The sequence below is a fragment of the Carettochelys insculpta genome, chromosome 3 (genome assembly GCF_033958435.1).
Source record: "Carettochelys insculpta isolate YL-2023 chromosome 3, ASM3395843v1, whole genome shotgun sequence".
Classification (NCBI taxonomy): Eukaryota; Metazoa; Chordata; order Testudines; family Carettochelyidae; genus Carettochelys; species Carettochelys insculpta.
The window spans coordinates 73,922,276-73,950,189 of NC_134139.1; the positions used below are offsets into that span (position 1 = coordinate 73,922,276).

The 27,914-nt window shown below is 42.6% G+C and overlaps 1 protein-coding gene across 5 annotated transcripts in view; it reads left to right on the forward strand.

Annotated features, from left to right (window-relative positions):
- Nucleotides 1-16,845: 16,845 nt before the first annotated feature.
- The window catches only part of HEATR1 (HEAT repeat containing 1), a 59,155-nt gene continuing 48,086 nt past the window's right edge, over nt 16,846-27,914 (forward strand). For 2 of the 5 annotated variants that reach the window (XM_074990115.1, XM_074990117.1), the window contains exons 1-7: nt 16,869-17,168; nt 17,331-17,484; nt 18,906-19,122; nt 21,116-21,257; nt 23,480-23,581; nt 25,475-25,615; nt 26,594-26,805. In XM_074990115.1, the coding sequence (XP_074846216.1) occupies nt 17,343-17,484; nt 18,906-19,122; nt 21,116-21,257; nt 23,480-23,581; nt 25,475-25,615; nt 26,594-26,805 (956 nt within the window). In that variant the 5' untranslated portion in view covers nt 16,869-17,168; nt 17,331-17,342. Of the gene's footprint in view, nt 17,169-17,330; nt 17,485-18,905; nt 19,123-21,115; nt 21,258-23,479; nt 23,582-25,474; nt 25,616-26,593; nt 26,806-27,671; nt 27,691-27,914 lie in introns of those variants that run through there. The other 3 variants (XM_074990116.1, XM_074990118.1, XM_074990119.1) reach the window with 3 other exon arrangements.

The following is a 27,914-nucleotide window of genomic DNA, read 5'->3' on the forward strand; positions in this document are numbered from 1 at the left end:
AGCTCCAGCTCCAGCTCTGGGCAGCTGCTTATATCCCCACTGTCACGTGGCTCAGCAGCCGGGAACACCCTCCACGTTCCTCAGCCTCTGCTTTCAAGTAAAGCAAAGCTGATCGTCAGACCTATTAGCAGCAGCAGCAGAAGGATCTGCTGATACATAAAAGACAGTGCAATTTTGCATTTGTTATTCACTGTTATTAAATCATCACACAAATACACGGAGGTTGTTACTGTGCAGAAACATAATATTTATCTGCAGGATGGAAATCTAATCAAGGAAATTCATCTCCCTATACATTGTGCAGTGTCTCTAAACATTTTTTGTGGTTTGCATTAGTATCTTTTCTGTCTTAATGGCTACGTCTACACGTGCACGCTACATTGAAATAGCTTATTTCGATATAGCGACATCGAAATAGTCTATTTCGATGAATATTTCCCAAGCCCAAATATGGGACACCCTGGCAGGAAGGTGGTTCCCCGACTGCAAGTACCAAGCAAGTGCAGCTCCTCTCCTGCCCCACACCTCAAGGCGCTGGGAATGGGGCTGCAGCCCCACAGGGGGTCCTACCCCCCCGCCCCACACCTTGTGGAGCCAGGAACTGGGCAGCAGCCACTCCCTCATGTAAATATGGGGCGATTAGCCCCTTTGTTAAAATAAATTGGGACACCTTCCTGGCATCTGAAATATGGGGCTGTCCTGGCTAAAATGGGATGGTCACCCTATTATGAAAGACTCATGGGGAGGATTAGAAACACAGAGGCTACGTCTACACGTGCACGCTACATCAAAATAGCTTATTTCGATGTAGCGACATCGAAATAGTCTATTTTGATGAATAACATCTACACGTCCTCCAGGGCTGGTGCCGTCGACGTTCAACTTCGACGTTGGGCAGCACCACATCGAAATAGGCGCTGCGAGGGAACGTCTACACGCCAAAGTAGCACACATCGAAATAAGGGTGCCAGGAACAGCTGCAGACAGGGTCACAGGGCGGACTCAACAGCAAGCCGCTCCCTTAAAGGGCCCCTCCCAGACATAGTTGCACTAAACAACACAAGATCCACAGAGCCGACAACTGGTTGCAGACCCTGTGCATGCAGCCTGGATCTCCAGCTGCCGCAGCAGCAGCCAGAAGCCCTGGGCTAAGGGCTGCTGCACACGATGACCATAGAGCCCCGCAGGGGCTGGAGAGAGAGCGTCTCTCAACCCCTCAGCTGATGGCCGCCATGGCGGACCCCGCTATTTCGATGTTGCGGGATGCAGATCGTCTACACGTGCCCTACTTCGACGTTCAACTTCGAAGTAGGGCGCTATTCCCATCCCCTCATGGGGTTAGCGACTTCGACATCTCGCCACCTAACATCAATTTCAACTTCGAAATAGCGCCCAACACATGTAGCCGTGACGGGCGCTATTTCGAAGTTGGCGCCGCTACTTCGAAGTAGCGTGCACGTGTAGACGCGGCCAATGTGTGGAAACTCTGGAAGTTCTATCTTTTCATATCATCTTTTCATGTTCTCTAGTTTGGAGAGAGGGTTACAATTTATAAACTAAAAAATAGAATCAAGATTGCTATGCACACATCTATATCAAAATAACACACTACTTGCTGTTGGTCCAAAGCTTCAAGACCCTTGACTTGCTTTTTACTTCACCCACTCTCCCTGTTTGAGTAACTACAGAAAAACTTTTATCAACAGAATACAAATTACTAAATAGATCAGGACTGGAATATAAGCCAGGGAGAACAAAAGGGACAGATTTGGAAAAGCACTGTACATATAAATTCACTGAAATCAATCAGAGGCAGAAAATATTCAATACTTGCAGGCCCTCTCTTTAGAATGAGACCACTATAAATGAAGGCGACTGCTAAGGCAATAACTTAGAAAAAACTGTTGGAAAATTCATTGGGGGAAACTTTGTTCTCTGTACAGCACATTGTGAACAATGATAACACAGGATAGTGGTCAAGATACAAACTGGTATATCCCACGTTTCCCAAGCCATTAATTTAATTTTCTGGGATGGGAGGGGCAGCAGGAGGGGATTCTTTATCTTGGGAACTGGCAGGCAGGTTTACATAATTCTTCATCAAGTCTATTATTAAACATACATCTAAAATATTGCCAGCAAAGTTTATCCCTGTGCTACTGCACATATTGGACACAAACCTCTCCTCACCTACAAAGACAGAATACTGCCCAAAGTTGACCCCAAATAAATGAGGTCAGATTTGCGGACTCTGTATGAAGCAACATACTTCAGTCATAATGCGAAGAGGAAATTAATTTTAGAGTGGTGTTTTGGATAAATTGGATGAAATGAGACGCATGTCAGGGAGGTCAGAGATGGAGAATGTAGCAGTAACTTATAAAGACCTAACCAGAAGAGAGATCCCAGCCCCACCCCACACCACACACACCTTAATCCCCTCTCAGGAAGAAATTGCAATGGTGAAATGCGACCATCACCTATTTGCTCCAGTGGGGCACTGGAAACAACACATTCCAAAATAAATAAGTAAAATGTAAAGCCTGAGTATAACTTCACTCAGCATCTGCTCACAGTTCTTCCTACCCAGGGAGCAGCTTTGAAATTCATATTATCAGAGGGAAGATACCACTACTACTGCTTGCTCTCCCTTGCATTAAGTCTCTTGTGATGGAATACATCACTAATGTCATGATCTTTGTACAAAATATATCATGTGTCATTTGAAAACTCATATCTTGCTTGTCGGTATTATCAGAGTGAAACATAAATAGCAACAGTGTATGTGAAGTTGTAAGATTCCACTGTATCATGTTATTAATATATGCTCCAACCCCCTCAATGCCCCAAACTAGACAGATGTTTGCCAATAAGGAACACAAACACTCTAACATACATTTCCTGTCTCTTCTGTCCATTTCACTCTTCACATCTGCAAACACTAAAGTAGCACCCTTGGGCTCTAGGGGAGGGATCCTGATGGAAAATTGCAGTGATGCTCTTGGAAGTATGTGGTGAGAAGCTGTACTTTAAACCTAATATAGTTTGTTATTTTTCTTGTAGCCATTTCTGACTTTTGTACCTTGTTAGGTACATGCACTTAAAATCTGTCTCTTTGTAGTTAAAAAACATGTCTTGTTAGTTTCTCTAATCCATTGTATTTTTAATTTATGGCATCTGGTAACACTATTTAAATTAATAAAATGGTGTATATTATTTAAGTTAATAAAATGGCATATATTATTCCCTTAAAGAGATAATGGGCTTCATATGTTAAAATTGTCCAGAAGAGGGCTGGACAGCATAACTTGTATATTCGGGGAGGGGGATGAAATCCAGGACTGGGAGTGTGTTTGGATTACCCTTCAGAAGTAACCCAGGTCGATAAGAGCCATAGGTTAACTCAAGTGTGGTTGGGAGGCTGCATTTAAACACAGGCACTCAGGTTGTGGCTTGTTTTCCTAATTGAGATGTCTTATTCCCCCAGCAACAATGTCCCACCAGGCCTGTCAGTCTACTTTATTTTTTTCTCAACCTCTGACCCCAGAATCCTGTCCTACTCTATACGTTTGTTTTGACTCTAAAACCTTATAACATTACTGCTGCGGGTCATTCTTTCAAACTAACCAAAACATACCACACAAATCAATTATTTAGACATTTGTACTAAACCAATCAGCAGTGAAGCGGTTAACAGTGTTGCTGTTTAAATCACCCTCATTATCTTTCAGAGTCAGCCTCCCAGATTGTGAATGGAGCAGTTTGTATCTGCGAGAGGTGTTTCAGTCAAGACAAAAGATCCTCTAAAAGTTCCACAAATTTTATGTTTGAATTTTGAACAACTCCTCTAGCCAGGACAGGTCTGTCTCTCTCTTACACAAACCTGGTCTTTCCAATCCCATAAATTATAGGATTTCTCAAAAATCACAGGACATCTCAAGGAGAAAAGGCAGTTTCAACACGACTCTCTGGATCCCCCATTTTCATGTCTGGGTACTTAATCCAAAATACGAAACCCATGGGAATAAGAGCTGACACAGTTAGTATTCATTTTTCCAGAAGATGCTGCTATAAAGACTGGATCTGCCATGTCATGCCACCACTAAGCGCTGGGAGCTAGTATACCTGGTCTACATTTAGTGTGATGTGCAGAAATATACTACAAACATAGCCACAGTTGGTTAGCAGAGAGTGGTGGAGGGAGAGGCAAAGGGTGTGATAAGATGCTGGCAGCTTTCTCCACTTTCCCTTATTGTTTCCCACACCCACAGCCACTGACCAGAGTCTTTTCTCCCTGTCAGAGCCTTTCACTTGGGTGGGGGGAGGAGGAGAAGAGAGCCCCAGCAGTACACAGTGCCGAAAATAGGAGAGAGGCACTTCCTGAGCATGTAGACAGACAGCAGAGTATGTACCCTAAGGTTTAGGTATGGGGCACTCTGTTCTATTCACTTAAGCTGTGTCTGTCCATCCACATTGCTATTTACACCCATGCTAGCCTGATGCAGAGTGTCTGTTCTGTACATGCTACTGTTAGCACAGATGTACATGTTTAAGTGTAGGGATTTCTCTGGAGGCAGAAGAAAATGAGAGGATGATGCCGTCTGTCACACATAGTGGAATTTTTGTGGGTTTCCCCATATTTTCATCCCTTTCATAGTGAAATAGAAATGAAGTTGCAGACTCAGTGGCTGTTTCTACACATGCCACTTGTTCTGAAAGCGGCATGCTAATAGCCCAGAATATGCTAATGAGGTGTGGATGTAAATTTCTGATGCCTCATTAGCATACGATCACATGATTCGGAATCTGGAAGAAGCTCTTCTGGACTCCAAAACAGATGTGTAGAAGTGTGGCCTCTGGGGATCTCCCGGAAGGAAATCCTCCCTCTGGAAAATTTTCAGGAAGATGCGGCTTCTGGAGGGAGAATTTCCTTCCGAGAGATCCCTGGGAGCCACACTTCTACACGGCTGTTTTGGAGTCCAGAAGAGCTTCTTCCGGACTCTGAATCATGTTACCGTATGCTAATGAGGTGCTGGAAATTTACATCCGCTCCTTATTAGCATCTTCTGGGCTCTTTATTAGCATGGCTCTTTCGGAACAAATGGCATGTGTAGAAACAGCCAGTAAGACAAGCCTGAACCAGTCACATAAGAAAAGACAGCTTTGCAAACAGAACGCCTGGAAACTTTTTAAAAAATATTGAATGCTCCAATTTCACAGAAAACCTTGGAAATACTATAAAAACCTGAGGGAGGGAAGGAGAGAGAGAGAGAGAGCGGGAGAATGAATCCATGGTGTTTTGAAATCCTAAGTGCTAATTTCACTGGCTTCATATTTCACTCAGAAAAGAATAACAGGAAAAAAATAAGAGGAAAAAAACCTCAGTGAAAATTACCCCGAGCCTTAGGTCAACTGCCAACGATAAGCCAGAAGCAGTAATCAAGAACAAAAAGCTATTTTATTTTCAACATAGATTATAGGTGCAGTTTCCAGTAGCTTTTCCATGTGACAAATACGAGCTGTAAGGTTCTATTTTTAAGTTTATAGATGATTTTAAATTAATCTAAAGCAGGCATTGTCAATGTAGGTTAGGCCAAACTTCTGGATTTTGCTAAAATGCTGGCACCTTACATGGTTGCAAAAGAAAAGCAAATACAGTAAACCCTGGAGATAATGCAATCAAGTTGAGTGTCTCAGATTAATGCAACTGCCGCCCCTGACAGGAGCAGGAAACAGCTCCTGTCAGGGGCAGCAGCCTCACTCTTGCCACCCCTGACAGGATCAGTTTCCTGTTCTTGTCAGGGCCGGCAGCCACTCCTGTCAAAGGCAGCAGCCACGAGTCAGGCTCATGTCCCTGATGGGAGCAGGGAAAAACCACCCCTGTCAGGGACTGAAGCCTGACTCACAGCTGCTGCTCCCGACAAGAGCGGTTTCTTGTCTGGGGCAGCAGTTGCAAGTCAGGCTGTCATCCCTGACAGACAGCTGCTTGCAGTGCTGGCTCTCCCAGCTGGAAGAACTGGTGACCCAAGCAGCTGTCTGTATGCCCAGCCCCCCACCTGGGGAGCCTGGCACACACCATGCCCCAAGCTTCTGTCTGCATGCCGGGCTCCCCAGTTGGTTTCTCAGAAACCATGCTGCAAGCAGCTGTGTGCCCCCCAGCTGGGAGAAGACGGGCCACATGGCTTCCCTCCCAACATCCCCCAGATACCCACTCCCACAGCCCCTCCCCAGTTTGTGCAAAATTTGATTGACGTGGAGGTTGCCCAGAATGCAACCTCCGTGTAAATCGAGGGATTACTGTATAAGTAGAAAGAAGTTGGTTAATATGCATATGCAGTTTTAATTTAAAAAATAAATGAACAATGTTTTGTGGAATATTTAGACTCTCTCTGTCAGGTCTGATCTATACCACCAAGACTGAAAATTTTAATGTACTCTGTAACGTACTTAAACCAATCTAAGCCCCACTGTAGCACTGTTGTTTCAATGTTAGTATTTTTCCATTGATCTTGTTCCCACCTCGTGAAGAAGAGAAATTACTAAAGCAACAGGAGAACCTCTTCTGCCACTGTACTGTCTAGAGCAGCAAAGCTTCAGCTGTAGTGCTTCTAATGTAGGCATGGCCTCATTTTTGTGAACCCATTTTGCTAGTGCAGAACCAAGAGATGCAGTAGACTACACAACAGTGAATAATTATTAAATTGTCTTAATTGTCTTAATGGAGCAAAATAATAATTAAAAAGAGTATATATTCTGAAAGGCGCAAATTCAGTGCTGACCTCCAGTGAGATGGACTGTTCTATCTGCACACACAGGTCCAGGGAGTTCTCTTTTACAGAGCTCATTGCAGTCTGACTCTATGTCTGGTTTCTGAAATCTGTTTTAAACAGTGAAAGTGTTATTAGTAATACAAAAGACAAGCATTATTACAGCCAGGAACTGTCTCTTCAAGAAGTGAAAAATAAACAGAGCATGATTATAAAGTCTAATAGAAAAACTTCTGAAGTCAAGAAAATAATTTTTGAAAGAAGAATTTCTCAACACAGCAGAGATACGTGTAAGTGGTACTATTTTTCTTAGCAGCAGAATACACTTGAGCCTCTTTAATCTAGCAATTTTGGGAAAAACTATGCCAGATTATGGAATTTTCCAGACCATGGGTGTTCATCATAAATGAAGGGTAAACAAATAACTAAAGCTTTTGTACGTACAAAGCGTTATAGAGTACTGTACATGTATAACATGTAAAATAAATCCTTAATGCACTGTATCTAAACTGTTATTTAGTTTTTATCACCATACATAAGTAATTAAGCAGAAAAGCACTAATTGTGCAGTACAGTGCTCTGCCATTTCTCAATCTTACAAGTTAAATTTGTGATAGACAGTACAGTGTATATATATATATGCATGTATACTTTTCGTTTTGTTGCACTGTACTTAGGCTTATTTTGTTTTTACTATCATTACGGTGCTTCAGCCATGTGGGATATGAACTACAGGTTCTTCCGGATTATGGACATCCAGATTCAACATGTACAACTGTACTTGAAACATGTCTGGCTCATAAGAACAGACACTGTCAAAGGAGCCCAATGTGTTTCACAATCTATATATAGGAATAACTTTGCCACTGAAACACAGCCATGGAAGAAATGTAGCAGAAACATTTATAGACTACCAAAGCATAGCAGCTTTATGAGTACAGAGAAGATGCTGATGAGACTGCGGTCACTAAATTTTCCCAACTTTTTGGATGGCAGAGGAAAGGTTGTGTGGACTGGGACTTAGGAAAACTGGATCTGCTTGAGACAATATGACACTGAGTAGGTCACTCAGTCTTAGTGTGACATTTTCAAAAGAGGTCGGCACTGGGCTAACTGCTTCCAGTGTAACAAGTTATCTCCCTGTGCCTCTATTACTTCGTCTGTTAAATAGGGTAAATAACACTTCTTGGTGTTGTTTATTCATTCTTATAATGCAAAAACAAGGGGTCATCAAAGGAAATTTATAATATAATATAATATAATATAATATAATATAATATGACTGCAACTGTTCAAATATTTAATATAATAGAGGACAATCCCTCAACAGCAACTGGATATTTTGCCAATTTAGATCCAAGATTAGACAAATATTGCTACTTTCATGAATCAGACAAATCCTCAGCTCTTGAATTTGTCTCTGCTCTTTTCTAAAACTCTACTTGACAGAGACTATTACACCTTCATCCTTAGATCCATTAGGACACTGCCTTCTTGGTTCCATGGAACTTACCTGCACGACTAAAGAGATATCTCAAAATAGCATGTGAATTAGTGAAATGGTAGTCAAAGGGTCTTTGTGTACATTGGAATGATAATACCAAAGCTGGGAAATGTACATGATAACAGCATAGCTAGTCTGTCAAAGCACTGGAACTGCAGCAGCACTAGACAGAAGTTACGATGTAATACACATAATGACAGGTGGGAAACTACAAATAGTGCTGGCATAAGATTGGAAAAAATGGTCAGACAGATCCAGGGTTTTAAAAATGAGTCAGTGGTGAGAATGCATGGGGCAGGAATCGGGGTATAGAATAGCATATTGCAAACTTTCAGAGGAACAGACATGTGTTCTCAGAACTTTAGCTGTGGCTTAGTCTCATCTCACAGAGATATTAAGTCAGGGAGAAACTGCAGTTCTAGTGCAGTGCTAAAACTTGTAATAGACCTAAAAAACTCAGATTTCAGAAATGTCGGCAGATAAAAATTCTACCTATGAGCTCTGGCATGGGCTGTACCTGATTTAATTGGAATAGTTTCGAAGATGCACTATGCTTTTCAGCCATGGTTTTACGTATCACTGAATGAGAACAGGCCTGAGTATTAGATAACAAGGACATGAACGATTCCACAAACTTTGCTGTATCTAGAATAAATTGGCAACAAATGCTGACTACATCAGAATTCCTAGGCAATAACTAACAATGATGATAAGTACAGAGAGGGATGGGCTTAGATTTATTGCAACGTGATCATTCTCATAATGCAAAAACAAGGGGTCATCAAAGGAAATTTATAATATAATATAATATAATATAATATAATATAATAATCACTGCAACTGTTCAAAGATTTAATATAATACAGGACAATCCCTTAACAGCAACTGAATGTTTTGCCAATTTAGACAAGGTTGTGAAGGAACCTTTAGAGGTTTAGAAAAAGGGTGTGGAGAAAATCAGACTTTGATGAATTCTAAACCCAGCTTCTATACTGAATCCCCCAGTGCCCTTCACCAAGCTATGACATCTTCTGATCCAAATTCTCTCAGATGCACCAATGCAACTCCACTGAAGTAAAATAGAAAATAACTGATCTTGTGAATCTAAAATAAGGTGATTACTTCTTACATAGTCCAAAGGGTGATGTGATGATCAGTTAATGGGCCATATTCACGCTGGATAAATGCCACAGAAGTGAACGGAATTGAAGATGGTTGAATTTGAATCATAGTTAAGCATTTGGAGGCAGAAGGTTTTATCTTCTCTTTACAACATGAATTTAGTGCAAGCTGTTCTCAAAAGATGCATTCAGTCTTGGAGAGCTTTACTTGGGCATTCAGCTGTACCTTTTTATTAATCAGTGGAGAGAACTACGCAATACTGCTGTGACACTGGGACTCAGGGCTCGAGTTCTCCAATTCCTGTTTTGATAAACAAGGGAAGATGAGTCAGGAGGTGGCTGTCTCATAATTACGAGTTCCATTTGTCTTATTCATGTCCCCATCTCTGAATCACTGGCCATTATATTGCCCTCCCTGCTGTCCAGCACTAGTGTGGTAGCTAATAAATTCATTATTCCCAACTATAATCTATTCATGCAGGAGTTATTTATGACTTTACTTGTCAAACCAAGCCCTGTCCTCATCAGTCACCTGTTCCTTTATTAGAGTGTCTCCTTCTTAATATGCATTTGGTGCATAGAATCATAGGGCTGGAAGGGACCTCAGGAGGTCATCAAGTCCAACCCCCTGCTTCAAAAGCTGAATCAACTCCAAATAAGTCATCCCAGCCAGGACTTTGTCAAGACAGGACTTAAAAACCTCTACAGATGTAGATTCAACCACTCCATAGGCAACACATGCCAGTGCTTCACTACCCTCCTGGTGAAGCAGTTTTTCCTAATATCCAACCTACTCCTCTCCTTCTGTAACTTCAGCCCATTGCTCCTTGTTCTGCCATCTGTCATCACAGAAAACAGTTCCTCTCCATTCTCGTTAGAGCTCCCTTTCAGGAAGTTGAAGGCTGCTATTAAAGCACCCCGTGGTCTTCTCTTCTGCAAACTAAATAAGTCCTCAGCCTCTCCTCATAGGTCATGTGCTCCAGCCCCTTAATCATTTCTGTTGCTCTCCACTGAACCTGCTCCAGTACATGCACATCCTTTCTATACTGGACACAATACTCCAGATGCAGCCTCACCAATGCCAATTAGATTGGAACAACAACTTCTCTAGATCTGCTCAAAATGCTCCTCCTAAAGACCCCAAGATGGCATTAGCCTTCTTGGCTACAAGGGCACACTGTTTACTCACATGCAGCTTTTCATCCACCATAATCCCTAGGTCCCTTTCCGCTGTACTGCTGCTTAGCCAGTCGGTCCCCAGCCTAAAACAGTGCTTGGGATTCTTCCATCCCAAGTGCAAGACTCTACATTTCTCCTTCTCTCCTTTCAGCTGGACCATTTGAGGACCTGCACAGTCTCATGCCCTCCATGATCCCAGAGAGCCCGCCAGAGGTGGCAGAGAGGGGCCAGGCACCTCCATCAGCACCAACTCGCCAGGCCCACATCTGGAGACCACAGTGGCATTCAGGAGAGGACGGAGAGGCACTTCTAACTGGAGGAGGCCGACCTGGCCTGGCGCAGGGAGGCCTGGGGCCGGCTTCTGTCCCCTGGAAGGTCTCCCAGCTAATGTGGAAGTTCCGCAGCCATCTGGCATTGTCCCACTGCCCCAGGACCAGCCGATTCCACCGGTCTCAGCTGCTGGGGTGGTTCCATGGACGCAGGGGTACCCATGGGGCGGGATCCAGGCTGGGGGAGCTCCACGCCCCTTGGGGGAGCCACTCAGTCTCCTGAGGAGGAGGGGAGCAGCCACAATGACTGTGAACAGCCACTGTAGCACAGTGTCCACAGTCTCTGCACTCAGAACAAGTGTTTGTCTTCCATTGTGCTGCCTGCCAGGCTCTGCTGGGCTTAGGGTAGCTCCGCAGGCCTTGGCTCATGCCGGGCGGGGGTGTCTGGGAGGGCCCCTTTAAGGCAGCGGCTGGCTGAGGGACCCGGAAGGGCTTGGCAGCCTTGCGACCCCACCCACGGCATCTCCTGCTCCGTTCTTTGAAAAGAGTGCATGTAGCCATGTGGATGCTTCCTTTTGAAAGAATGGCATGGTCTTTTGAAAGAACGGATCGCTTTTGAGAGGCTAAATTTCTATTGCTGTCATTTGATTTTTAGCCTTTTGAAAGAGGGCTCCTGTGTAGACATAGCTGATGAGTCCAGGCACCTAAACTTCAGGGAAAACAATTGTCTCTTTTGTATTCTATATGACACCCTTGCTAAGCCCAAACATCAATAAGCAATCTGACTTATTCAAAAACAGAGAACATCTAATAGGACAAGGATCTTGGGACTGGCTGGGCAGAGACAGGGACACGGTCAGACTGTTATAAGTACAGCTTTACCAAACCCATGGTCCAATTGGTTAATTTCACAGAGGAACTTTTAAAATCATAAATTTCATTATGTCAAATATTTAAATCTGAAATTTCAGGGTGTTACAATTGTGAGGGACCTGAACCATAAAAGGAGTTGTGAGGAGTAACAAGATTATTGCAGGGGGCTCAGGTAACTGCTACTCTTAATGCCGTGTTGTTGATGCCTTCAGAGGTGGGCAGCCCTAGAGCAGTGGGTGCTGGCCAGAAGCCCAGGGCTGATGGCAGAGCCATGGCCAGTGACAGTTCATAAGTAAGAGCAACATGGGTATGGTATTGCCACCTGTACTTCAGCACTGCTGCTGGTGGGATGCTGCCTTCAGAACTGGGCACCTGGCCAACAGCCATTGCAGTACATCTGCCCAGCTCCAAAGGCACTACAACAGTAAAGGTGGCAATACTGCAAACATGCACGCCTGCAACCTCCTACTTTGTGAAACACTGTTCTGCCCCACTCAATCTGTATAGCATAGGGTAAAAGCACACAAAAGATGAGCTTTTACAGTCCATGATGTATTTTTCATGGCCGTGAATTTCGTGGGGCACTAGATTTCTCTCTTCAGTGGGGCAAGCACTGGATACTTTCCTCTCTCCTTTGCTAATCAAAATGAAACCTAGGACCTTCAAGAACGAAAGACACTGGAGCAGGTAGTATCACCTACGATGCATTTCTAGCTCAAACTCTCTGATGACCAGCTATGGAATAATCAGACACAGACTATGGCAGTTGAAGGAATGAGAAATGATTAAGACTTGAATAGCCAGTCTGACAAAAGGACCATAATTTATATTTAGCACCTACAGATATGGAGAACACTACCTCTCTTTCATGGAAAGGACTGTGGTTCATCCTAACCCTTCAAAATATTTGGCAACTGGCAGGCTGAATAGTCAACAGAAGCGCAAACAGTTGTGCCTTAGGAATGGGCAGTTGTACCATGTGAGATCTGCTGCTAAGCCATATTTGTGAACACATGAGCTGTTGGTTGGTTGGATTACTGGTGAGGGGAAATATGGCTCTGAGTGCAGAGGGCAGAAAAAACCTAGAAACCTCAGGTGTTATATTGCAGAAGAGCTACACTACACTACATAAAACAAAACAGCAGAAATGTAGCACTTTAAAGACTGACAAAATGATTTATTCTGTGATACGCTTTCCTGGGGCAGACCCACTTCATCAGATGAATCACATTTCCAATAGAAACTGGCATCTATAAGTACAGAGGTCCAAAAAAATTGCAATGAAAACTGACAAATCAAGTACAAAGGACTGAGGGAGGGGGATGAGTGATGGAGCATGTTAATTGTCTTGCCTGAGATAATTACGAGCATCAAAGGAAGAGAAGCAGTCCTTGTAATGTGTGAGATAATTGTTGTCTCTGTTCATACCAAGTGTTAATGTGTTGAATTTGAATATGAACACCAATTCGCAACCTTCTCTGTGTAATCTGTTTTTAAAGTCTCTTTGTTCTAAGACACAAATTCTCAGGTCTTTAACAGAATGTCCCACTCCATGGAAGTGTTCACAGACCAGCTTAAGTATACTGAGATTCCTGAAGTCCACTCTGTGTCCATTCATTCTTTGGCGAACAGTTTGTCCAGTCTGTCCAACGTACATTGTGGAGGAGCATTGCTGGCACATAATGGCATATATAATATTGGTTGAAGTATATGAGAATGTGCCCTTGATCTTGTACCTAGTGTGGTTGGGTCCAGTGATGGTATCCCCAGAATAAATATGTGGACAAAGTTGGTAGCAGGGGAGGTTGCCACGAAAAGTTCCAGGATTAGTATTACTGTGGTGTAGCCTGTGACTGCTGGTTAGAATCTTTCTTAGGTTAGGAGGTTGTCTCCAGAGAGGACAGGCCTGTCACCTTGGGCCTTCCAGAGTGTAGCAACATGATCTACACTACAAAGCAAAGTAACGTTATTTACCTCTTTGCCTTTTATTGCTGTAATCAATATATTATTTCACAGACTGAGATGGCATCTTCTACTTGACTAGTATGCAGGAGATAACAGCAATATTTGCCAACAAACTAAAAAATTAATCTACCATTCAACATTAATCCATACTCAGCTGACTACCAAAAATATATCACCAATATTTTACATACTCATACAGAAAACAATCAGTGGCAAAACAAAATATATCCTTCAATCAGATATTTACCTTATCTTGCAAGAAATATACCTATTAAGTCCAGTACCCAAGAATATGGATCAGCTTACTACTCAATTAGCAAATCAATGATACACAAATTAATGCGAACATGCATTCTTGTTTTCTAAAAAGCTTCAGCATATTTTAGTAACTACAAAAATTAAGAAACACAAGAGACACTAAAGAGGTCACAATCCCTTCAGCATTTCCTAAAGAGACTTTGACACTTTATTATTACCTTGTGATCCCGTCAAATTTCAGAACCTCTGTCGGGTCACATTTGGTAAGCAATGGCTTTGGAAACCTCATGGAAGATATTGGGGTAGAGCAACTGGTAAGGACCATTCAAATAGTAGCAATTTGCCTTCTGTGTCAACACTGTTTTAGTGCTCCAAAATGATCTGGGGAGAGTTTGCTGCTGCAGAAGAAAGCTAATTATTAAACTCATTAAAAGCTGTGTCCAGGATATCCAAGTTACGTACCCCATTGCATTGGAGTGGGGTACATAATTTGGACATCCTGGTCAAATTCTAACTTGCAGAGTTAATTTCTGTCTACTTAATTTCCCTCTGCAAGTTCAGCAGAATACATACTCACTGATTTCACCTCCTCCACTGTTGTGCACTATCACTGCATGCTCTAACAGCAATTGCATACTACCCCAGCAGGGACTGCATTTCAGCTCCAGATGAACAGACTCCCTCTCTGTAGTCTGAAAGTCAGTACAGTCGGAGAAGTGCTTGGGGAAGAAAGGGGCTGTATAAATAATGACACTGTTACATATCCTTCACCAGTGATTGAGAATATCCAAATATGAAAAAAATCAAATATTTCACACTTCTGCATCTCTTATTAAAATCTTCTCAGACATACCCTGTGCATTAGTTCTCAGAGGATTAAGTTAGTTATACATGTAGATATTTGAACAATCCATTTTCTAATTATGAATTTATAAAAAGTACAAAGCTTTTAAAACATAGAGTTGTTTGCCCTCAAAATTAGAATTTAAAAATGGCTTATCTGATTTATTACAGTCTTCAAATGGGATCAGCAGTAAATCACTGCAGACTTAATCTGTGCTATGGTATCTTTACCATAATGCCATAGCCATTATTAGGACTATGTACTGTACTAGTACCAGAGCCTGTGCAAGTAGAAGACATGGATCACAACAGGCTCAGGCTTAAATATAAAAAAAAACCCTTGGAAATTCAAAGTCTATCTCAGGAGTCCCAGTTTAAGACAAACAATACAAATCTGAGGAACATCGCTGTCTACTTTAAACTTTACTGTTAGGGGATTAATAAACCAATGACTTTCCCCCATAAGTCCTACATTTGTATACAGTAAACCCTTGATTTAACAACTAATGAGGGGAGGGGTGTCCATTAAACCCGGATGTCTGTTAAATCAGAGGGTTTACTATGACTCACCCCGGCTAGGCTCCACCACCACTCCCAAATTGCCCGCTATTCACTAGCACAGGATGAGCTGCTAGGAGGTTGCCAGATATTCTGGGTAATAGAGCAGTATACCTAGCAATGCATAACACTAAAGAAAAACATGATTAGATATTAAGAAACAAAGAAAAATGTGTGCAAAGTACTTTATTTACCAACAGTAGTATTGTACACTGTAAACTTATACTGTATTTGCTGTATTTATTTGTATTTACTTTTATTTAAAGTCGTTGGTTTATTTCACTGTACTGTACTTATAGAAAACATAACTAAAATTTATTTATGGTTAAATGCTGGTTATTTGAGAGTTCTGGATGACAGAATGCCAGATATGAAAGAGTTTACTGTACTACCCATATAAACCCAAGCAGTAGCCTCCCCATAAGCCTGTGCCATCAAAACAGCGGTTTAATATCCCTTAAACATATGTGCACAGTGCAGTAACTGTAGCACTCACTATTTTATCCAGAAGTGCATGTTAACAGTACATACACTATGCAACATTAACTCAGCCACTCTTCTGATATAGAAAAGACATCAACACATGTCTCTTTGTGGCCTGCCTGATTCCTATAAAGATTTACACGTGCATAGTCCCACTGCTCAATGGAACTTCTACCTGTATTAAAATTAAGCATGGGAGTAAATCTTTCCCAAATATGGGACTACATCCCTACTGGTTATTTGCATTTATATTGCAGGCAAGTTACTGCAGCCGAAGACAGCGTTAGTGGGCAATAAATTTGTTGCTATGTCTTAATTGTAGAACTCATCAAAAACAAGGAAAACAATTTCACAAAAATGTTGCCTTTTAAAAAAAATCAACCATGTCTCCTGCTTATCGAAAAGTGACTAGAAATAAAACAACACAACAATTATTTGCTTTTGGGGATCAGATTTTGATTACAAACTGAATGAGCATTTTATATTCTTTTGAGTGGCTTTATTTAGTTTTGATTTCACGCATAATTCTCCCACGCACGTTCCCACGTTGGTTGTGAGCGCATTATCCCGCGCTCTGGCATATAAGGGTTTTCACCTGTAGTTGTAGGCACTACTCATGGTCTCGGTCCCAGACAGCTTCCAAGCTAAGGAGGGTGACGCACTGGGAACTGCGTTTATCTCCCTCTGGTTCTGAGCCGCCAGGTCCCTACAGCCGCAAACGTCCCGCTCCCCGCCCGCCGAGCTGGAAGCGTGCTTAAAAACACCAGGAGTGGCACAGCCTCCCGCTGCTAGAGGGCGCGCCGCCCCGCAGCCACCGAGGCGGAGCAGGGACGGGCACCCGCTTATACACGGCGACCGCACGCGGCAGCTCAAGAGCCCGGTGCGTTCACAACCAGCTCACCGTTTCCGCGCCCCAAGCCCCGCCCACACGGTACCAGTTTCGGCGCGCATGCTCACCCCCCCCCCCCCCCCAAATCTTGGTAGGGCGTTTTTTCTTATTGGCAGCTTCAGCCCATTGTTTCCGGGTCAGAGTTGAAGTCGTTTTACGCACGTGGCCGCGGGTGAAGGGAAGCTGGTAGCAGTGTCCGTACGCGGCGGCGGCTCGGTAAGCCCCGGCCTTTCCCCATCAGCTGCTGTGGAGCCGTCTTCTCTCTCCCGTGTTGCCCGGCCCTGGTGCATGGCAGCGCCCCGGGCGCGTGGCAGATTATCCTGGGGGTCACCGGGAACGCAGGCAGTGTGAGCGTACGGAGAGTTGGGGTCACCGTCCCTCCGAGTCACACCGAGTGTGCCCGCGCGTGGTCCTCTCGCAACTTGGTCCCCCCTGCCTAGGTGGGTGACTAGTCTCCAGGTGAGCTGCTGTGATATCTGAGTGTCTGTAAACTCAGGCTTTGCTGGCAACTGGAGAAGACCCAGTTGCCCTGTGCGAACAAATACAATTTGATGAAGGATTGTCTCAGTTGTGTGTGGTGAGTTTTTATTCGTTTTAATATTTAGTTTTTTTCCTCCACAGCAAGATAACACAATGACGTCCCTTGCCCACCAGCTGAAACAGCTTGCTCTCCCTCAGAATGATCCTAGCCTTTTTTCTCGAAGTGAAGCAGCATCCTTGCTCTTTGATTGTAAGGAGGCTGCTAATATTGACAGAGACACCTTCTTTGCAATAGGTAAGTGTTCTTATAGGGATACCATGTGCTTAAAACCCATGTTTCTATCAAAGTGTTATGTTCTTCTGTTCTTTTGAATGAAAGTGACGGGGGGCAGGGAAATGCCTATCTTTTCTCTTTGTGCCTTTGCTCTTTCTCTTTTATAGTCTCTCTGTTTGTGTAGGTCTTTTCCATTAGAATGTTAAAAAGTAAAATTTCTTAGAATAGAAAAATGCGTGTGTGTAAAACCTCAAAAATTACTGGAGAGATTTTCAGGCGCTGCCCTCTTTCTGATATAATGGTGCTGTTTAATCTTATCTCAGTTTATATTTAATCTTAGCATAAGTGTGTCCAAAGTGCCTGTTGGCTTCATATTTAAGCACCAAGCAAATTCATGTCCTCAGGGCAGGTGATGGTTTGTTGGGCCTTTAACAATGTTGTGTGGGTGTCGGGAGCTCAGTTCTAGGCCTCAGTTAGAAGGGGCAGGTCTATGGGCTGTCATCTCCCAGCTAGTCCTTAGCACCACCTGGACCATTCTGTTGATGCAGTAGCAGTCACTTAGAATCACAGGCCCTTTTAAATCTCTGGGCCCACTTGCCATCCCCTGTCTGCAGCCCTTCATGCGGTTGAGTATTTGTTTCTCTCATATCTCCTTTTGATTGGTTTCCTTGTTTTACTTACACATAGGGTCACTTTAGGACTTTGTTTTACTATTTACAGGCCTGTTTACAATAATGATATAGGTCTAGTGGCCTCTAACAGATAAAAAAAATTATTTGCTATATACATTGTGTTTTGCATCCTGACTCAGATAAGAAAATAATGTAGTTTTAGTTTAGTTGTTAAAAGTTTTCCCATTCCTTCCTTAGGCTTGTTTGGTGTTTGTACATATTCTTCACCGATTTAAGGAGTAAGTGCGGCAAAAGCTGTGCTGTTGAATGTTTGTACCAATCATCTACAGAAACTTCCATATTGGTTATGCTGATGCACATAGTGGACACTTATTATTTCTTACTATTGTGGCATTTTGCTTAGTATCTCAACCTTCTGAGACATGAGCCATAAGTGTTGATGAAGGAACCTGGGCAGAGGGAGGGTATGATTTGTCCAAAATCACAGATGGAGCTACTGTCAGAGCAGGGATTAGAATTGTGGAGTTTTTGGTTTGGAATCCTGTGCCCTGATCTCTAGTAAATAGTGCTTGGTTGCTTAAATTGTCATGGCAAAATATACTTTGGATACAATGTGACCTTACAGCTATAGTAGTGGGAGGGAAGTTCTACTATAATAGTTTAATTTGTGTAATTTATTCAATGAAGGTGATGATATATACAAGCTGTGTGAAATATTTTAGGTGATTTTTGGTGATCTTTGGTTGGGAAGGAGAATGATTTTAAAGGTTGAGAGCTGTTGTGTTTAACCACTTTTATATACCCCAATAGGTTGCACTGGCCTGGAAGAGTTGATGGGTATTGATCCTTCCTTTGCGATGTTTCATTCCACTTTGTTCAGTCTAACTTCAAAGGGTCTGGAGCGCAGTGTTCAGACTAAAGCAGTAAATGAGCAACTGGATGAGAATATTTCATCTTTCCTCATTCATTTGTCTCCCTACTTCATGCTTAAACCAGCACAAAAGTGCCTTGAGTGGCTGATTCACAGGTAATCAAATAAATCCCATTCATGTCTATAGATTTATGAGACCCATAAGGTCTTTTCTGTTAGAATAGTTTGGGTATGATTTGGCCCTAGATTCCTTGAACAAGAGATTCAAATCTTGTCACAATCAACTCAAACCTTCTTTACTAGGCAAAATGAGTTTTGTTTTTAGCAGATTACTGGATGACTGTGTCTACACTAAATTCCTCTTTCAAAAGAGGAATATAAATGAGGGAAATCAAAAATGCAAATGAAGTGCTGATTTAAATCTTGTGCTTCACTTGCACAATCTTGCACAATCGCGTTTCCAGAAGAGACTTCCAAGAACAAAAACAGCAGTGTACAAGGGTTTCTCTTGCAGGGGGAACCCCTTTTTCGAAAGAACCCTTTTACCTAATTTTTTTCAAGACTAAGGGTTCTTTCGAAAATGGGTGTTTTTTCCAAAAGAACTCCATCTACATAACTCTTTGTTTTTGAAAAAGTCGCTTCTAGAAACACGATTGTGAAATTATGCAAATAAAGTGCAAAATTTGTAAATCACTTCATTTGCATTTTCAAATTCCCTCATTTGCATTCCTCTTTCGAAAGAGGAATGTAGTGTAGACAGCCTATGCGTCAGTTACAGGAGAACTTCAACAAGTGTCTGTATTTTCTTTGTGGCTATTGCAGATTCCATGACATTTGTATAAGAGCAGGAGCATGTCCAACTGTCATTCTCCAAAGTTCCCTGATTCTGTTGGCTTTTCTGGGTTGCAGTAGGAGGTTACGAGGCACTTATTTCCTAGCTCTTTTCATTGTGAATGTCATGTAGAATTGCTGTATTTTCAATATAACTTGTGAACTCTGAGCAATATAGATTGGTCTGTAGTGTAATTATTAGGACAGTGGTTCCCAGCTTGGGTATTGCAGGAGGGTTGTGAAAAAAATAAAAGATAAATAAAATTGATCACAGAAAATAAATGTTAAATAAATTGCCAAGTTACAATCAATTATTTAAGTTAAATATCGTCCAATAATGTTATTAATTGCGATCAAGAACTCTATGTTGTGGTTTCCTTTTTTCACTTAATGAAGTGTACGCAGGGGCTAGAATGGTCTTTGACGAGGGCCTGTGAATGGTTTGGGGTAGGGTGATTGGTGGTCCTCACTAGTGAGAAGGTTGGGAACCACTGTGTTATTATGTGCTAAATATTTTTAATTTCAAGTTACTATTCTTATTTACATAAGATGATTGCAGCTGTAGACCATGGGAAGTACTTCATTCTAGTAAAGTGTGAATGGCTGTTATACACACACACATCCAGGGAATTGCAGAATTGCTCTGGTCTGTGTTATGCTGAAGCTCAAAGTACAGGTTGATCCTCTCTAATCAAGAACTCTCTCATCCAGCAAACTCCGTAGTCTGGCATGATTTTACTTAGCTGGATAACCATTTACCATGGGGGTGGCCAAGTTTCCTTTGGGTCCATGAAGTTTGTTTTCAGTCACCAGTTCTGACTCTGTGTTCTATGATGTTGTTTAGCCATAATTTACCTCAAATGTCTTTTAAGAGCCCAGTAAGCAGAAAAAGTGTTAAAAATGTGCTGGACAGTATTGATCTCCCATCGTCCAGCAAATTCTTTCGTCCAGTGCCAGTCAGGTCCCAGGCGTGCTGGACAAGAGAGTTTCAACTTGTTGTAGGTGATCATAATGCTCCTCACTAATTTTAAAATCTTTGAAAATGAAACATTTTTTTCCTTTAACTAATTAGGGTAAAAAGGAAATTTCCTTATCAGCAGGTTTTTTTGTAATTGCTGGATGCACGTTCTCTCACTTTTTCATCTAAGCATCTGGTCCTGGATGCTGTCAGAAACAGCCTGCAGGGGTAACTGGACCTCAGGCCTGATTTATCATGGTGTTCTATTATCAGATTTTTATTGTAAACCTGTGTATTAAGAATAATACATATGGCTCTCATGCTATGAAGTTCCTGACTGTATTATTTTTTTCCGGTTAGGTTTCATATTCATCTTTACAATGAGGACAGTTTGGTTGGTTGTGTTTTGCCGTACCATGAAACTAAAGTGTTTGTGAGAGTTATCCAGCTGTTAAAAATTGGAGACCCAACTCATAAGTGGAATTGGTTGCATCCAATTACGGTAAAGTAGCTAAAAGAAGCAGTGTAAATGTTGTTTGTCTGAGAGAGAGTATCAGGACCAGAGCCTTATTATCTGATGATGTCTTTCTCCTCCTCCGTTTGCAGTTCCGTGGATGTGGGTCTTGGCTAAAAAGATTCTGTTGCAAGATTGGGATCCCAATGTCCACATTGGTCTTGATCTCTCGCTTTTTAAAGGAAAACTCGTGATAGCCCTTGATTTGAAAAAATACATATTAAAAAACAATGTGTTTTTTATTATATTGGCAGTCAAATTGGATATAGACAGTAAACCCTTGCAATGCAAGATTTTGAGTTGCACTCAACTCGCATTAACACAAGTTAAGGGCAACTCACAATCCTGCTCCCGGCAGCCCTGCCTCAACCCCACGCGCCGGTGGCCCCAGCTCACCGCCCACGCGTGGCTCTGGTTCATCCCATCCCATTCAAACCCACCATGTGCAGCTCTGGCTCATCCAGTCCCATTCAAACCCACCATGCGCAGCTCTGGCTCAACCCCCCCAGTCCCCTCTCCCTGCCCACAGCTCCAGCTCAGCCCCCACCCCTCCCTGGTTCAACACCCCATGTGCTACTTTGGCTCAACCCACCCACGTGGCCTGGGTTCAAACTCCCCCAGCCCAGTTCATACCCCCTGCAGCCTGGCTCATCGCCTGAGCACAGTTCCGGCTCACCACCCCGCGTGTGGCTCTAGCTCAACCCCTCACCCCAGGTCAACTGCACCCCCCACCCAACGCGCTCTATCTGAAGTACACCCCCTATCCTCCTGCCCCCTCCCATGGCCCCAACCCACAACCAGGCTTAACCCCCCTCCAACTGCTCCTGCCCTCACCCCCACCCCAGGACTTACCTTTCCAAAGGAGCTCCAGGTGCTCCTGCTTCTTCCCTGGCTGCACAACATGTGTTCTGCTGGGGGGGAAAAAGACGCCCCCCAACTTACGCGAAATTTGAGTTACGCGAGGGTGCATGGGAGCACAGCCCTTGCCTAAATCGAGACACTGCTACATATGATAATTATTCGTAGATATAGTTTTATCAAATTAAGCGAAAAGTGAATTCCCCTGAGAGGAAACCACTGCTTACCTCAGTTTGTCAGGATATCTGTGATTGTTCAGTATGGCTTGGCTTGGAGCGATAAAAGTTTCTAGTGGAGTGCCCCAAGGTTCGGTTCTGGGTCCTGTTCTGTTCAACATATTTATCAATGACATGGATGAGGGGTTGGTTTGCACCCTCCGCAAGTTTGTGGGTGACACTAAGCTAGGGGGAGAGGTAGATATGTTGGAGGGTAGGGATAGGGTCCAGAGTAACTTTGACAAATTAGAGGACTGGGCTGCAAGAAATCTGATGAGATTCAATAAGGACAAGTGCAGAGTCCTGCATGTGGGCCGAAAGAATCCCAAGCATTGTTACAGGCTGGGGTCCGACTGGCTCAGTAGTAGTTCTGCAGAAAAGGACCTGGGAGTTGTAATGGACGAGAAGCTGGACATGAGTCAACAGTGTGCCATTGTAGCCAAGAATGCTAACGGCATATTAGGTTGCATCAAGAGGAGCGTTGCCAGTAGATCCAGAGAAGTGATTATTCCTCTTTATTTGGCTTTGGTGAGGCCGCATCTGGAGTACTGTGTCCAGTTCTGGGCCCCCAATTATAGGAAGGGTGTGGATACACTGGAGAGGGTCCAGCAGAGGGCAACCAAAATAATTAGGGGGCTGGAGCATATGACTTATGAAGAAAGGTTGAGGGAATTGGGACTATTTAGTCTGCAGAAGAGAAGACTGAGGGGGGACTTGAGAACATCCTTCAACTTACTGAAGGGAAGTTGCAAAGAGGCTGGAGAGAGGCTGTTCATGGTGGTCACGGATGGCAGAACACGGAACAATGGTCTCAAGTTGCGGTTGGGAAGGTGCAGGTTGAACATTAGGAAAAACTTTTTCACTAGGAGGGTGGTGAAGCATTGGAATGGTCTACCCAGGGAACTAGTGGAGTCTCCATCCCTGGAGGTGTTTAAGTCTCGCCTCGACAAAGCCCTGGCTGGGCTGATCTGATGGGGTTTGGTCCTGCTTAGGGCAGGGGTCTGGACTTGATGGCTTTCTTAGGTCTCTTCCAGCTCTATTCTATGATTCTATGAAAGGTGTTTGTGTCTGTGTTTGAATTCACTTTAGAATATTTTAATGTTATTAATTTTTTTTAAATCTTCTAATCATGGACAGAAACCAGGAGTTCCCCTGGCTAGAGGTGCTTTGATTACACACTGCTACAAAAACCTAGGTTTCATGGATTTCATTTGCAGTCTGGTAACAAAATCTGTAAAGGTTGGTAAATTGTTCTAATTCTGGCTCTTCTCCCCTCCCCCTTCTGTGTTTGCTGTTTATGCACATTAAGTTTTAAGCAGTAAATTTTATTAAATATGGAGAAGCAGCCTGATTTTCTTCTTTTTTGGAGATATTGGAATCAGCAGAAATGAATATAACGTAGTCATTGGGAACATAGTATTTTCAATATTGGATCAGACTATTGGTCCTTCTGCTCTGCTATTTTGCTTCTAATGATGGCTAATACCTGATGCACCAGAGAAATCTCAAGTGAGAGACACAAAATGAAGTCAGCCACCTATACAGTGGAGTGTAACTAGTGGGAGGAAAGGGAGCTGGAAAAGGCTGAGATGTGGGGTGTTTCTCCCTTAATGCAGGAAATTGGCTGATGTCCCAAAATGGGGTGACCAACTGATACCCATGGGCCAGAATCTGGCTCACAAAGCCCTTTTATCCAGCCTGTAAAGCTTTTTCACGCAACAGCAGCACCATTTTGCCCAAGCCGGCGAAAGAAAGCGTGGGGCACGGGGTGTAGTCAGGGCGGGACAGGTTCAGCAACCTGCGTCTCCAGAGCTGCATGCGGCTCTATAGGGAGCCACTCTCGGCTCTCCGCCTTGCTGGGGCTGAAATCATGGAACTAAATTTAAATGGTTTAATGGCCAGCAGGGTGGCAAGAGGGATCCAGCAATTCAACAAATTAAATTTAGTTCCATTATTTCAGCTGTGACAGGGCAGGAAGCTGCCTGTGCTGCAGGTGGGGGAAGTGAGCAGGAGAGCTGGGGCAGGGGCGGCCGATTCTGCCTCTGCTGGAGTCGCGCCAAAAGGGGGGAGGCGCCAGCCGTGGAGGACCAGTGGCAGCTTGCAGAGCACTTCATCTGAGACAGGTTAATCCTGGGGATGCAGGGGGACAGGTTTGGGGCTGAGAGGGGTTAAGCCTGGGGATTGGGGGTGGGTTTAGGGCTGAGAGAGGTTAAGCCTGGGGATTTGCGGGGGGAGGGTTTGGGGCTATTTTGTGTTTGGCCCCCAGAACATGTAAAAAATTGCCATGTGCCCCACACCAATGCAAAAAGTTTATCCACCCCTTTCCTAGAATGACTGCAGAAGAATTTTACTGTAGTCCTTATGGAGAAAACTGAGATGCTTTTAGTTTCAGAAAAACAAAACCATCTAATTCCTGCTACTCTGTTTGTAAATGATTTTTGTCCTTGAGCATCTCTTTTCATGCTTGCCATGGCTGTTTCAAGTGTGTGTTTTGAAATGTTAATGTTAGTTTAAATTGTGGATGATAGACCCATTGAGCTCTGGGTAGTAGAAATAATTGGACCTTTTAGTCATTTGCCCCAAAACTGTAGCAGTCTACATTAGAAGAATGATGAATGAAGCATTCGCAATTTCTTAAACTTTTGGAATATACCAAAATAAGCAAAATGCACATATAGTGGAATTCACTTATTAGTAACTTCTTAGTACCTAATAAAAATGCTGATCTTGGAACTTGCCAATAAGTGGCAAAGCAGGTTTACCGGGCTGCAGCCAGAAAACAAAGGTCTGGGTTGTGCTAAAAACCAGCTGTAGGCATATTTGCAGAGTTGCAGCTGTATGAATGGTACATCCCAGCATTTCCTTCCTTGGCTTCAGCCCTTAAAAGCTGCCTGTGGTCACGGCCTTCTTCCAAAATAGTGCAGTCCGAGGCATGCCGTTGCCAGTATCCAGATCCCATTAACATTAATAGAAACATTTTGCCACCGACTTTAATAAGATGTTGCAACGCTTCTGATAGTAACAAGCAGAATATACGGTAGGAACAAGAACTCTTAACATGAGACCTTAAATATTTGCTAGGCTTTTGATCATAATCCTTATGCCTAAGTAACTGTTTCCTCTTCGTTCTAGACCTTTTCTGTGCATCACAGGAATGTCTCTCAGTTGAGGGTGCTGTTTACTTTTTATGCCTCCACCATTGTGTCTGCTCTTGGGGCTGTAGAGCAGATAACTGACACTATAGTCTCCAAACTGCTGCCTTACATACAAAAGGTACCCAGTATTTTATTGTCTTGCATGATACAGTAAACTCTTTCATATCTGGCATTTTATCCTCCAGAACTCTCAAATAACCAGCATTAAGCATAAGTAAATTTAGGTACATTTTCCTTAAATACAGTACAGTGAAAGTAAATACAAATAAATACAGCAAATATAGTATAAGTTTACAGTGTACAGTACACAGTATGACTGCTGTTGGTCAATAAAGTACTCTGCATACATTTTTGTTCATTTCTTAATATCTAACCTTGGTTTTTATTTAATGTTATGCACTTGTAGGTGTACCTTTCTATTTTCCAGAATATTTGAGTATCTGGCAACCTGCCGGTCGCAGGACTGCGTGATGTGAAAGAGTTTACCATACAATATGACTTACTTTGCAACTAGAACCTATAATTATCTTCCAGTAGGGATTTTCACCCTCAAATAAATTGTAAAAGAGACTGGGTAAACTGTCTTACTGTTGCTGCTTCTGCTGACTATTAAAGATGTATGATACCTCTATTTCATAATCCTGCATGGTGGACCAAAGTTTGACCAGTTCAAGACTGCTGCTGTTGAGCTGCATGGGGCTGTGTTTGCCTTGCTTCAATCTGATGTGTTTCTTGTAATATGACATATTGAGAGTCTAGGTGAGCATAGCCTGTGGTCTGAGAAGAGCTTGTGAGGCGGATGTATATGCAATCAGAACTGTCATCTTTATATTATTGTAGTTAATAATGAGAAAATGTTGCCTGATAGTTAGCTGTGCTGCCTGCTTTGCTATAGCATAAGGGACTATCTGTTAATGAGCATGTCATTTTCCTTGTCCAGATTTTGAGATGTAACTAGCTCAGAAAACTATTAACATGATGAAATGGGGATTGTGCAGTTGCATTAATTTGTCAAAGAATATCCTGAACCGTTATTTAGACCAACTCTTGATGAATGTGGCAAAAATCCACTGTGAATTCTTTTGCCTCTTCATAGGGTTTGAAATCCTCTCTAGTGGATTACAGAGCTGCAACGTACATGATTATCTGCCAGCTGTCAGTCAAAATGACAATGGAAACCTCATTGTTGCAGTCATTAACATTACAGATCAGCAAGAATTTAACCAAAACACCTTCTCTAGCCAGGGAAGGGTTGGCCTGCCTGCTTGTTCTTCTGCAGAACCAAAAGGGAGAGGATATTGGGAAAAAGTGAGTATATACATAAGTTGACTGCTAGAACATCGCATTTTCCCTCTCAATTGCTGAGTCTTAAATATCTTTGTATTAGTTGCCATCTTTAAAAGGGTTCAGTTATTACTGTAGGGTGGTCACACCATTAGAATGGATGAGACTGCCCTACTTTGTAATAGTCAACATTTCAAAGTGTTATCAAGATTGCTGTGTCTCATCAGGATCAGGGATAGAGTTATGCTACAAGTTTGATCTTTTTTGTCCAGGTATTACTCAGATGTGTGTTGTTCCCCTCCACCAAGAATTAGCTGCTTGTAACATTAGGTGTCTCAAAACCATTAAAGCATGAGAAGATTCTCTTGAAATTGATATGCCACAAGAGAGGTTAGGGTAGAGTCCATGTTGGAAATTTGGAGTATTTTGGTCAGTGGACTCCTGAGATATTCAGCCCTCCCCCCTAAAATAAGATGATTTTTATACCAGGTTCTTATTTTTTGATGCAAAGTTTTGAAGAACTTTAAGGCTGTACCCTCATGAAATGTATATAGCATGGGCTGCTCCTGACAACAGCTATTGACCAATGTTAAAGACAAGTTCAAAAATATTTCTAAAGTTACTGCATTCTGAAAGCTTTGTTGTTAATACTTACACATCTGTAACAGCTGTTGTTTCCTCCAGAGCTCTCTTTGGGGAGTGAAACAGAGTAATGATGGCTTAGAGAAGTGTTTCTTAAACTTTTTGAGACCACAGAGCACTAAACAATTTATGTGGAACATCTATGAAAATTTTCTTCAAAAAAAATTGTCGGACCCTAAGGAAATGGAAAAAAAAAAAAAACGAACAGCAACATAAACAGCAAAACCTAAGTGAAGTAATTTAATCAAGTGTCATAACAAGGAAGAGGTAATATTGTATCTTGGTTTAATAACAGAAAATACCTACCTAAATGTATGATATCAAAAAAGGATCAGATGCTGGCAGCACACCTGTAAGTTGTTCACAAACACGAGTACTCAGTGGAACATAGGTTAAGGAACACTGACTAAGGAAAACAAGCACTAGCATGCTAGAGCTGTTAATTGGAATCCTCTCCTCCAGCGTTTGGCATTGGAAAACAGTGGTGCTTT